We start from the raw sequence: 14,669 nt of genomic DNA on the forward strand, positions 1-14,669 counted from the left end.
AATACTATATTTTATTTCATTTTCTAAAAAAATAATTTTTTAAAATTACATGACTACTCTATGGTAAGAAAAAAAAAAGATAAGATAGAAAGATCATAAAAAATAATATATAAAGGGAATTTTGGTGAATAAAATTAGGGATTTAATAGATAAAGTAAAACTAATAAAATAATAAATTTTGAATAAAAATCCAAAAATAAAACAAGCTAAAATCTATCATTGAACTTAAACTGTAAAAGAATATTTTATTTTATTTTAAATTTATGTAATTACGACTAAAACAAATACAGTTTTTTCGGCGGCGAAAAAGAATAATTACCGGCGTATATCTGCAGCTAATAATACGCCGACGCTTAATTTGACTATTTACCGACGATAAGTGAAACGTCGTGAAAAGGAATCATGTGCAAAAGTTTAACGATATTGTTAGCGCGGATAAGGAATTTATGTGCCCAAAAAGTTTTACGACGCTTATTTAGCGACGATACAAAGGATTGTCAACTTTTGTTAATTGCATTTTAACAACTTTTCCCAACGTTTTATAGATTATTTTCCATTTGGGAAAAGTTTTGAAAATATTATCATTCATAATTAATATTTTATTTTTATTTTAGAAAATATTAAAATATAATATTATATACAGAACTAAATAAGAAAAAATAAAACATGTCAATAAAGTCAATAGAGTTTGCAAAAAAATCCGAAAACCGATAACTTATCGGTTTCATTTTACCGGTTTATTGGTTAACCGGTTCTAACGGTTCTGTTTAACCGATTTTTTTCCGGTTAAACGGTTCGGTTTTCAGTTAAACTATTTTTCTAGCGGTTTAACTAGTAAACCGGTAATAATTTAATAATATATATTTATATTAATTATTTTTTAAATATTAAATATATTATAAATAATATTTAATGATATATATATATATATTAGTTTTTCTTTTAATTTTAAATTATTTTAAAAATAATCTAATTTATATATCTATTACTATTAGTTTAAAAATAGATACTGAATATATTATATTGTTAGAATAATATAATATAAAATATTTTTAAATATATCTAACCAATATTATAATAATAATATAATATATTATATTATAACAATAATATAATATATTATAATATAGATAAAAAATGAAAAATAACATAAAATACTGTGCAAATAAGGATTTTGAAAAAAAACATTTATTATTTAATTTTAAAAAAAATTGAATTATCGGTTAACGGTTAAACCGGTTAACCGATCGGAACCAATTATTGCAAAATCGGTAAAATTAATACCAATACTAGTCGGTTAACCGATTTGTAAAATAAAAGGTAAAATCAGACTTAACTGGAACCGTTTAACTGACCGTTTGAACAACAAATATCAATATAAGGACGTGTTGAAATTGAAATTATTTTTCTTGACTAATGAGTTAATGTTTAAACTAAAACATAAAATTTAACCGGATAACCAATGATAGACTTGGTTCGAATATTAATCTTTTTATTGATAGGCTTGATAGAATATTAATCTTTTTTTTTATTGATAGGCTTGATTAGAATATTAATCTTTTTATTGCTTTCATTTACCTAGCAAAGTTTTAATTGTTAATTAAGTACTAATTAGCAAAGTAATTAATTAACTTGCTTAGTAACATGGAACTAAAACAATTTGGGCTGGTGTACGAATTTTAGTCAAACAAGACAACTTAATAGTTTGGAATTTTTTTCATGTAATGCTGAGAGAGAGAATGAATTGGAATTAAAGATTCAAAAATTAATTATACAATTTAGTCTTTTTAGGATTCAAACTCCAAGAGTAACTCTTGGGTAAAGCTGAGAGATGCCCTCAAACTTAGCAATTAATGCGTGTTATTTAGTTAATTAATTACAGTTTTTAACATGAATATTATGTCCAAGTATTAATTACGTTTGTCTTTTTTTCCTTTACACATATAATTTGTAGAAAATTCGTTTTTACTTAAAACATCTCTATCACCATTAAACATACTTTTTATTAGTTGGAACAGAGAAGACGATGATCACCCAAAAAAAATAAAAAATTACAAAGAAATATGTAAGTGCAAATAGGTCATATATATTTCTGACCCACTAGCAAGCATTGAGTTCATTAATTAAACAAAAAATAGCAATTAGGGTTTCGATTATTATTCTCTAACTTTTGAGACGATTTGATCAATCAACTTACTTCCTTTCAACATTTTTCTTGATTTTAAATGAATCTTGTCGTGCAATATCTCTTATTTTGCATTAAACAATGCGTATCATTCATAGTTTTATTATGACACGATGTGAAACTCGTCTTAAGAAGCTCGTGAAGTCTAGGGAGCTCATCGCACTTTTAAAGACATTCGTGTATGTTAATCTTTTGGTGTCCGTAGCCTACATCTTTATTTTGCTTCCTTTGATTGTGTTTTTTATTTATTTATATTTTTTTAACTTTTTTAATGTCACGTTTTAATTCGTTGTGATTAAATGACTCATTCGTTTTTAATATTTCATGAATCATTAACAAAAACAAAAAGATATTACTTAGGCAAACATTATTTTAAAAATATTAAAATTCTATTTATTTAAAAAAATAATAATTATTTTATCATTATATATTAATGTATTTTAAGTTCAACAAAAAATACTTTATCAAAATCACCACAAATTAAACTTTTTAAATAACTCACAAGTTCTTTAAATAAACCACTACCGAACAAGAACTTATTTCATCAAACAATTATCTTCTTAATTTTGTAGTGTATATTCCATTTATTTTTACAAAAAAATAAACAATAAAATTCAAAGAGCAACAAAGTCAACTAACTGAGAGTTGAGGCAACAAGAATGAACCAAAATTTAATAACCTTGAGGACCAATAAGGAAATATAGTCTTAAACTATCGATAAGCGTCGCTAAGCGTCGCTAAAACTCATTAGCGACGTTATAAAATAAGTCCTTATAAGTAATATTGGCTTCAAGTCTTGAAATATTTAAGTCAGGTTAAGCGTCATTTAAAATCCTAGCGACTAAAACTAAATATCATTACTCTAAAACAACTTATAAATTGGTAATATTAATGTCTAACTTAAATTATTATTAACTATTATTTTGTTTTTTGGAGTTGATGGGGCTTTATGTTTTTTTGTTAGGCATTTATATTTTAACCCTAGCTGCTAGATAAAAACTTAAAAGGGTTAGGGACGGGTCAAATGGATGTTCCAATTTAATTTGTAAAAGGTTTTTTTTTTTCTCTTTTTTTTCTAATAAAATATAAAGATTCCAGCCTTGTTTGAATTCAGCTTATTAAAATATACCAGAAGTTTATTTCAATAAATCTATTGTATAAAAGTTTTAAGAGTAATTTATTTAATAGAAGACTTTAAATATATTTATATTTAATAAAATTATATTATATTATTTTTATAAATAAAATATAAGGTATTTTAGTATTTGATTGAGTAATTAATTAAGTGAGATATATTATATTTTAATATTTTAAAATTTTGATCTAGATACCTCGAATAAAGTGAAAATTCATAATTCAAGGCAGATTGGGTTTTAGTGACCTATATGTTTTTAATAAGATTCTCTTTGTTAAAATGGTATGGTTGTTTATTTTGAAATAATCTTTGTGTTAGTAGAATGAGGAGATAAGATGAATTAGTTTAGTTTGGTTCATAAAAATATTAAATTTTCTTTGAGACGTAGCATGTAGGGTGACATATCATTAAATTTGGAGAAACATTGAACATTATTTCTTTATCGTGGGCGATAGTTCATTGATCCGTTTTGGGAGGATGTATGAAGTGGGATTAATGTTTTGCGATACTCTTTCCCGTGCTTGCCTTTATTGTGCTTGCCTTTATTGTTATTTGTAGATGACACAATTAAGGACATGTATTACCATTGTTCTCATGGTTTTTACCTCGTATAAAAATAAAAAAGGTTGTTTTAGGAGAGTTCTTCCACAATCAGGATTGGGTGAGGCGAGCTAGTCAACTAGTGGACTAGGATCTCCCACTTCCCGGGCTCCTAAAAAAATTTAAAACTAATCTCTTCAATTTTTGAAATCTCAACTTTAATAGTATTATTATTCAAAGATTCCATCAAATGTCTCAAATGTCTCGTTCTTTGTATAAAACGTTATTCACGGTGAAATTTTTATGGATGATATATGCATGACAAAAGGTTACATTATGGTTAGTTGTTATCGTATATGTCACGAGATGGTTAAATCGACAACTCATTTACTTTTGAATTATTGAGGGTTGATAGTATCTAGAGTCTTTTGTTTAGTATTACTGAGATTCGCTAGATGATGCCCGAGTCTTTAAGTAGTTTATAGAAAGTTTAGATTGATGGTACTTATATGGCAAGCCTACATATTTGAGTTACTATCTCAATTATTATTTGATTTACTATCGGGTTGGATATAAATAGTCGACCCTTAATGGTCGTAGTCGTCCGATGCGTATTATTTATAATGCTATTATTTTGACACTTTTTAAGATTCGTTTCGGAAAACTAGTAGAGTTCATTAGAAAGCTAATCGTTTTCCTCGAGAACTTATGGGTTCGTTAACCTATTGAGTAAAGTTTTTTTTTTCATGTCATGTTTTGTCGTTGTGATTACACGATTTTTATCATTTTTAATATATATAGACCTTTTTCAAAAAAATTAAAATAAAATGATAGCATTTAACTAGCTAAATTATATTATTTTTGTTAATCTAAATACAAAATTATTATACTATTATACTTGTAAATAAAAAATAAGAATAATTTTGTTTCCCAGTACACTCTAAGCTTCGGGATTCACCATGCTCATACTGTATTGTTATTTTATTGTTAAATTGAAATTTAAATTGAAATTGAAATTGAGATTGAGATTGAAATTGATATTGATATTGAAATTAAAATTGAAATTAAAATTGAGATTGAGATTGAGATTGAAATTGAAATTGAAATTGAATTTGGAATTAGAATTAGAATTAGAATTAGAGTTGAATTTTGATTTGAAATTGGAATTAGAAATGAAATTGAAATTGGAATTCCAAACTCATTAAAATTGACATTAAATTGCAATTCATTTCATATATTTGAAAAACTATAAAATTATAATTTTTATATTTGAAAAAAATTATAATAAAAAAAAGTTGAATATATATTATCTATATTATTAATATATTAGTTTGATACAACATAGGATAGTTTGTGTAGTTTTTTTTCGAGAAGTCGATTCTTATTAAAATAAATATTTGTTCTACAAGTAAATTACTAAATTAAAATAAATATCGGATTAAAATTTTAACTCATTAATTTTTTATAAAAAATATTGGTTAAACATGTTAATTTCCTAAATTAAAAAATATATATAATTTAAAATGTTAACTTATATATTGAATTTAAAAATATATTAGTTTTATATTTAACTTTTTAAATTAAAAAAAAAATTACTCAATATGATAATTGTTTTGTAAATAATAAAATAGTTTTATTTAAAAATATAAAAAAATAAATATTTAAAATTATAATTTCAATTAACAGCTCAATTCAGGTTTCAACCCCTCTAGACAATAAGAAAGCCGTGAGCTCGGTAGCTGTTGCCTGGTAGTACGTAGAAGAAGACCAATTCTCCAATTCAGCCCCTAATCTTTCTCCTAACTGTGACTTATGTATACAACTCACTGTTGTAGTCAATTCGGTCCTATTCTTTTTCTATTTATTTGTAGTTTGAACCCTTCATTTTTTCTTAACTCAAGTTTAAGACTTTTCAAACAATATTATTTTATTTCAAGAAATTAAACACTTTTTAAATTGATATATCCTCCAAAAATGACAATTACCCAAGTAAAATTTCAAACATTAATATAAAACCTTAAAAAACACTTCCCTTGGTAAGAGTGGTTCCTAAACTATCGAGTTTTATTTTTAATTTTTTTAAGTTGAAATAAAGGTTTTTAACATGAATCTAATCTTTTTGTTTGTAATTGACTTGAACCCAAGCCGATTTAACATCACAAGTCAATCTACAGAAAACCATACAAAAAATGAGTTAGTAGTTATGAAATGATAAAAATAAAACCCTAAAATTTCTAAACGAATTTTACGAGTCTATTTTGAATCATTTCAGGTTGATCCAATTTTTACATGTTTATTAATCAGGTTAAACGAGTCGACCTGATTTTAGTCCGAACCCAAAATTACATATTCATAACCTGGTTTTTCGTGTTCGGTTCGAGTCATATTTTTTTTCGGGATAGAAATAACAAACCCTTATAATCTTATTGATTATGTTTAGTAAAATTCAGGGTGAAAACTATAACCCTATGATTGAAAGCGGAATAATAACAATCGTAGTGAAATGCAGAAATAAGCGTAAAAGTAAGAAATAACGAAATAACGACATAAAAATCTTACTCAGGTTCGGACCAATAATGTCATACGTCCTTTTTCGGAGAATCGATTCAATAGAGTTATAATAGGGATTACAAACTCTAACTCTCTCTGTTTGTTCTAAGTTTAGTCTCACACCCTCTTCTTGTTTACAATTATATATATATATATATAGGCTTTTAAAATTCATAATTAGGGTAAAAATCATTTGATATCTTTGAAATCTCCACCATGATATGATCTCGTTGCGATTTAGTTCACATTTCTATAATAATACGATTTGATTGACATCTTCACCATTATGTGATTTCATGCCTTTTTGAATCCAACAAATAATCGCACATACCTTCTTTCTCTTTTTGTACCTAACCCTAGGCCCAAATTCAGAAATTAATCCTCAAAACCCTAGGCCCAATTTCAGAAATTCTCCACCTTGCCTATATGTCTATTCTTAAACGAATGAGCCTCATCACCAAGAATACCCTAGAACCGATCCTCCTACATCTTCAATTACGTTCTAACCTTTGTGATGTGAATCAACTCGCAACATTTCCAAAACTTGATTCACGTCACCACCTTTGTGGCCATATCTACATGATTTTCATCTGTGCGAACCTTTTCCACAACTACTACTCCACTCGCTATGACATCTCGAATGTAGTGAAATCGAATGTCGATGTGCTTTGTGCGCTTGTGAAACATCGAGTTCTTGGACAAGTGTGTGACACTTTGGTTATCCCAAAACAACTCTACTTTATCGTGCTTCATCCCAAATTCACTCACGAGACCCTTCAACCAAAGTGCCTCCTTGACTCCCTACGTCACAACGATATACTCGGCCTCCGTTGCTGAAAGGGCAACTACGGATTGTAATTGTGCCTTCCAACTTACTAAGCATCCAAATAGAGTAAACACATATCCCGTGAGGGACCTTCTCTTGTCTAAGTCACATACAAAATCAACATCAACATATCCTCTTAACTTATCATCACCTACACCCGCCTATTTAAAATAAAGACCGACATCTAAGGATCTCCCAACGTAACGGAGAACTCACTTCGTCACCTCCCAATATTCTTTCCCCGGGTTCGCCATAAAGTGACTAACAAGACTGACTACGTGAGTAAGATCGGGTCGCGTACATACCATGATATACATTAGGCTCCTACCGACACTCACATATGGGGTGTTTGTCATTCTCACCATTTCCTTCTTGGTACTCGGTGATATCTTTGAGGAGAGTTTGAAATGAGTAGTTAATGGAGTTTTGAATCGCCTTAACGTTAGACATCCTGAACTTGGCGACTAATTTTCATAGATAGTCTTTTTAAGACACGAACAAAGTGTATTTCTCTCGATCCCGCTCAATCACCATTCCCACAATTTTCTTTGCTGGTCCCATATCCTTCATCTCGAACTCACTCCATTGAGATCTCTTGACCTTGTGGACGTCTTCCTGATTTTCTGATGCAATCAACATATCATCCACGTTTAACAATAAGAATACACCGTAACCATCAACCCACTTAACATAGAAACATACCTATGTCTTGAGGATTATTTCAAATCATAAAGCGAGTGTTTAAGGAGACATACATTTCCTTCATCATCGGGTTTGACGAACCCCTCGGGTTGCGTCATGAAGATCTTCTCCTCCAAGTTCCCATGAACAAATTTCCTATTCATGTCCATTTGCTTGAGCTCCAAGTGAAACTAATTCACTAGAGCGAGCAATACATGAATGAACGTGTGCTTCACTACTAGAGAGTAGATCTCGTTAAATTCGTCCCCTTTGCATTGTGTGAAGCCCTTAACTACTAATCTCGCCTTAAACATTGGCTTATTACTACCTTCTACACCTTCTTTACACTTAAACACCCACTTTGAACCAACCATCCACTGATTCTTGAGTTTGTCCACCAATTCTCATGTCTTGTTTTTGTCAAGCGATGCCATCTCCTCCACCATAACACGCTTCCATTTGGTTCTCTCATTACTCTCCATCGCTTCTCTAAACGATATCGACTCTGAATCTTGTACCTAATCTGCCACAAGAAATGCAAGGCCACAAAATCAGAGAAGCCAAATCACTTTAGAGCTCGGGTTATCCCACGTTCTTTATCTCGCGCTAACTGATAAGAGCTAAGGTTCTCTTCCTGACCCGTACCTTCCTCCTCTACCTGACTGTCTATTTCATTCTATTCACTAGTCTCCCCCGTGTCTACCGATTCTTTAGTAATATCTCCACCTCAAATTCGGTCCTCTCTCTAGCGACTTTGCCAACTTCGAGTGACTGTGTTGCTCCATAATAGGATCTGGTTTCCCTAAAGACCACGTCACGACTAATGATGCACTTGGTCGTCTCCCCGTCCTTGCAAAATAGTTTTGAACTCTTTACTCCCTTAGAGTATCCAACGAACATACACTTCTTCACTCTCAGATCAAGTTTCCATCATGTTGGTGCACATAAGTTACACACCCAAATACCTTCAGGTTGTCGAGTTTTTGAGGAGCGCCATTCCAAACTTCTTTTAGTGTCTTGCATTCTAATGTCATCAATGGACAACAATTGATAAGATAAGTCGTTGTGTTAACCGCCTCACCCCAAAACCACTTCGGTAGATTGGTCTTAAACAACATACATCAGACATGATCAAGTAGTGTTTTGTTCATTCGCTCCGCCAAGCCATTCTGTTTCGGTATCTGCCAGACGGTTTTGTGACGAACCATCCCTTTTTCCTTGATAAACTAATTGAACTCCTCGCATAGGTACTTCAAACCGTTATCTATTCGGAGCTTTTTAACCTTCTTTCCGGTTTGAGTCTCCACCATCTTCTTTCGCTCCTTGAACTTAGCAAATACATCATCCTTGTGCTTCAAGATGTATACTCAAACCTTGTGTGAAAAATCATCAATTAAGGTGATAAAGTATAGACCTCCACTTGGAGTTGCAGTCCCCACTGCCCCCCATAAGTCTGAGTGAACATAACTAAGCGCCTCTCGAGTCACCTTAACCGACTACCCAAACTTCACCCTCGTAGCTTTACCGTATATACAGTTCTCGAAAACTCCAAATCATCAAGTTTCTCCTTGCCAAAATAGCCTCTTACTCAGCTCATTCAAATCCTTTTCACTCACGTGGCCCAATCTCTTATTCCATAAACTCGTGGGCAATTACTCAAGGCTCCGCCACTACCGTCATATCACCAACCAAGGTACATGCTGCCTTGAAAGACGTAAAAACTCTTCTCTTGCACGCCTTTCATTACCACTAACAAACCCTGTGTGACCCTCAATACATTTTTCTCACCCTTCCATGCAAACCAAACTGGTCTAGTAGCCAAGAGAGATTGAATTCCTCCGAAGGTCCGGGACGTGTCGTCCGTCTGTCAATACTCTCTCGATTTCATCATGTGTCTTCAAACGTACTATTCTGATCCCTATCACCCTAAAAGACTTGTTATTACCTAACAAAATCTCGCCCACCAAAATCTTCTCTTAGGTCTCAAACGAACTCTCATTAGGTGTCATATGGAACAAACACCCGGAATCCATAATGCAACGTTTGTCGGACTAATTAGTGGATACAACGAGAATGTCCACACTTTTGTACCCATTCTCGACCTCTTCAACAACCGCCGCATCTCCACTCTTTTTTCCGTCGTTACTCAAATCTGGACAATCTCGCTTAAAGTGCCCATCCTTGTCACAATTGTAGCAGTTAGTAGATTTCTTCCTAAGAGACTTCAAACACCCTTTCTTCTTACTTTTATTGTATCTCTTCTCGGTTCTCCCTCGAACCAAGAGTCCATATTCACTTACATTGCTCTCTTCATTCTTCTTCTTTTGGTTCTTTGATCTCAATGCACTCATCACATCATCGAGGGTAAGATCCTCCCTCCCATGCTCGAGTATGTCTACGAACGTCTCATACGACTTCGGTAAAGACTTCTAAAGTATTACCGCCTTATCCTCATCCTTGTATTTCTCCCATATGTTTTCCGAATCAAGGAGAATCTTGACATAATATCCGAGATGCGTCTGCATGTCCTTCCCCTTTGCCATTCTAAATTTGAAATATCTCTTCTTAATGTAGATCCGAGACGACAATGTCTTAGTCATATACAAATACTCCAACTGAAGCCACACCTCTGTTGTCGTCGTGACATTATCAACCTCTCGCAGCACCTTATCACTAAGACCAAGAATCAAGATGTTATAGTCCTTTTCCAACACCTCCATCTTTTTCTCCATGTCCAACGAGTCTAGTATTGTGATTCCCCCTCGAGTGCTTTAACAACTCCCATGTTGCATAAGTATGCCCACATCTTCATCTTCCACAACCCAAAGTCCTTTGTCCCATAGAATTTCTCGATATCAATCCTAGAAGTCGACCCCATCTCAAATTTTCAAAATAATTGACTAAATCAAGAAAAAAAACTCGTCAAAAAAATTGAACAGCGACCGCCTTAGCCCAACTTGGCTCTAATACCAGTTTGTGGTGAAAATTATCACTCTAAGATTGAAAGAGGAATAATAGAAATCGTAATGGAATGCATAACAATAGAGTAAAAGTAAGAAAGAACGAAATAACAACATAGGAATCTTACCCAAGTTCAGACCAATAATATTCTACGTCTTGCTTTCGGAGAATCGATTCAATAGAGTTATAATAGAGATTACAAACTCTAACTCTCTATATTTGTTCTAGGTTTTAGTCTCACACTCTCTTCTAGTTTACAATATATATATATATATAAAATTCATAATTAGGATAAAGATCATGTGATATCTTTGACATCTCCATCATAATATGATCTCGTGGCGATTTAATTTACATTTCCATAATAATATGATTTGATTGACATCTTCGCCATTATGTGATTTTATGCATTTTTAAATCCAACAAATAATCACACAAATCTTTTTTCCTATTTTTTTTTACCTAATATTGAGGCACACCAGTTCTTTTAAAAAATAGTATATAAGGGGCCTCAAAACCCTAGTCCCAATTCCACAAAAGTTTTCAAATCTAACCTATAGACTCCATTAATATATAATAACCAATAAACATGGTCAATATATAATTGCATCACCACAACCAATTCCTAACATATCTTGTCAAAACCCATAGAACCAAGTGCGCATATGCTCAATCATAAAGTTCCAGTCCACTCGATTTAAAAGTTTTTTTGTTCATATTCAATTTGAGTAAATACATACAAGTTGTTCAGTTGATATAAAAATATAGGTAATAAATGGATCTAATTAAAGAATAATGAATTACAAAGAATACACCTTTTATAAATTGAGAAAAGAGATAAGAATTAGGTCTGAGAGAGGAAGAGTAGGTAAATAATAATAATTTAAAAAAAAAGGGTTATGAATAGTACTATATGATGGAAGAAAAACTAATTCCGGCAGGCAGGCCGGACAGCCACTCCAAGAAGAGGTAGCATTGTTTAGGGCAGGGAGCTCTTCAGCCAAGAAGATGACAACCCATTTCTTAATATGTATTCCAAGGCATGGGAATAGTGCCCACGTTCCATCATGTGCAGGTCTCGTTTGTTTGGTTACAACTGGTTCATACATTTTGACTAAATGTTCTTTTTTTTTTTTTTTAAATCTTCAAATCATTTCATTAATTCACAGAACCATTTTGAAAGACAGTCAAAAACCAATCACAAGAAGGTTTCAAAAACAAAACTCAACAAGTATTTTATAAGTACATCAAAACAAATTAAGAAAAATCAACAGAAATCCATCTCATGGCCCAAATACTTTTGTCTAGGGTATCTCAGCTGCTTTTTATATATGAATTTTGTAGTTTTCTGTTTTGAACATTACATCTCTCAACCTTTTTAATTAATGTAATTAATTATTTGAGTCTTCATTTTGGTTGAGCGTAAAAATAAGACTTTTAGGTGTTTTTTTACCATTATTTCTTGTTAAGAATGCAATTCACTCATCACTAGGCAAAAGGAGGGCTATCATAGTCTGCCGGTGCATTGACTTTGCCACTAGGCTCAATCAGCTTTGTTGTTCAACATCAATTAATGACCAAGACATAAACCCTAATTTACATCAACACTAAGTGCAAAACAAATCCTAACATTAATTGACATAATCACTTTTTTGAACATCAATTATATAATTGGTACACCAAATCAAATCAAGATCTAAAAGAAGCTTTAGTTTGACTAATTAATGATTGATGAAGGATGAATGAATGAAATTGGGTGAGGATATGTCGATAAATTAATGTGTATATATTGTGTTCTTTGCAGTGATTTTTTTGTGTGTATTTCTTTTTTTTTCGTTGTTTGATTTTGATGATGGTTTTCTTTTGTTACCCTCGTGTCAACTTCGGAGCTTGTTATTGCGTTTTGGAGTGTTCCATCGATTTTTTTTTATGAAGTTGAGAACATCTCAACATAATGATTAATGAAAAGTATCACCCTATCAAAAATGTTCTTGTTATAAATTTGAATCAAATATCTAGTTAACTTGATTAAATATAAAAATGTATAGTGCTTGAAAAGAAGCCCATACATCCACAAGCTGCCCTCTCTTGACAAAATGTTATCTGCCCAATGAATAATTATTAATATATAACTATATGGTATACCCCTTTTTCTCTCTAGCTAGCTTGTGACCAATGGCCATCCATCCATCCATTGATAAATATAATACTATGTTTCTCATCCCCATGTGTGCTTACTGCGTAGCTTGTTCCCCCCACCCCCTCTCCTCTTTAATTTGTTCCACCATCAATATCTCAATTCTCAATAACCCTAGCTAGATATATAGCTAATTTAAGGACATGATATATATATTCCCATCTCACACTATCTACATCTATGTATGTTCATCAATTCATCATGGTAAGTGACTCTCTTTCTCTTTGTATATCCATTTGTTTCTTGATATGATTCATCATTAAATGTTTTTTCTTGGGGAATTTCAATTACTTACGGATAGGGAGCTCATAAACCAGCATGGATGGAAGCCCTTTACACTCATAACTTCTTTGCGCCATGCGATGTTCATGAATCGGCCAAGAAGAACGAAAAGAACGTTTGTTGTTTGGATTGTTGTGCTAGCATTTGCCCTCATTGTGTTTCGGCCCATCGCCTTCATCGTCTACTTCAAGTTCGAAGATATGTATACCATGATGTGGTTAGGCTTGAAGATCTTGAGAAGCTCATCGATTGTTCCAACGTGCAGGTTAATCAATTAATTACTTGTGCATGATTTAATTAATTGAGTTGATCGAGTTTTGATTAAATTAAATTTGCTCATGATTTCAGGCATACACCATTAATAGTTCAAAAGTGATATTTATCAAGAAGAGACCACAAAACAGGCAATTCAAAGGCTGTGGAAACTATTGCACTTCATGCGATAGAAGCCTTCAAGAACCTTATATCCATTGCTCTCTTGGCTGCAAGGTAATTAATTATATATGTACTTACAAGCTTAATTTCTTACAAAATTATGTTCAATCATATATATCATGATGCTCGAGTTAAGATGATCATGTACCCCTCGATATAATGCAATTGAATTTTGATTAGTTTTGAGTGTGGATATATATTTAGGTGGAGTATTTGGTAAAATGCTATAAGGATCTTAGCCCCTACTTAAGGCAATGCAATACTCTAGAACTTGGTCCTGATTTCTTTGTGCCACAAGAAACGGGAGATGAGGATATCAATGCTGCCCGATCGGGGTTGGACTATGAGGAGGCATCCGATAGGTTGTCAGAAAACACGAGCAATATTCAGCATCAGCAGCAGGTGGTCATGTACACGGCCAACTTCATCACTAGGAAGAAGAGGAGCAATAGTAATAATAATGCAATATTGTATTTATGTGGTCGACCATCAGCCTGGAAAGCGAGTACTCCATCAGATGATCATCAGGTGGATATTAATACTACCAACAATTTCATTAGTAGAAGAAGGAAGAGGAATCCCCATCGGTCTCCCTTGTGTTAAGTTAGTAATTAGCATTAATTTACACTTAACTTAATTGGGTAGGTACCCTAGCTTGGTTTCCAATTGGGTCTTTCAATTCTCTTGGATTCTTAATTTTTCCCATGTCCTTAACCCTAGCTAGCTAGCTAGCATTATGGTTAACAAATGACACGGTCGGTTGGGAGACAGCACGTGATTCCCAATTCCAAGTTTACGTTTTGATCAATATCTGCAACAATTAATTAATTTTACTTATATGCTTTTCATGCATGATATATGGTGACATCTTATTGAA

The 14,669-nt window shown here is 32.2% G+C and overlaps 1 protein-coding gene across 1 annotated transcript; it reads left to right on the forward strand.

The window, feature by feature from the left end:
* The first annotated feature begins 11,886 nt into the window (after positions 1-11,886).
* LOC124924743 (protein RGF1 INDUCIBLE TRANSCRIPTION FACTOR 1-like) lies at positions 11,887-14,395 on the forward strand. The gene is made up of 4 exons (XM_047464738.1): positions 11,887-11,937; positions 13,377-13,622; positions 13,706-13,846; positions 13,997-14,395. Exons 1-4 carry the CDS (start codon positions 11,887-11,889, stop codon positions 14,393-14,395), a joined length of 837 nt encoding a protein of 278 aa, XP_047320694.1.
* Positions 14,396-14,669: the final 274 nt, after the last annotated feature.

The sequence above is a fragment of the Impatiens glandulifera genome, chromosome 2 (assembly GCF_907164915.1).
Source record: "Impatiens glandulifera chromosome 2, dImpGla2.1, whole genome shotgun sequence".
NCBI lineage: Eukaryota > Viridiplantae > Streptophyta > Magnoliopsida > Ericales > Balsaminaceae > Impatiens > Impatiens glandulifera.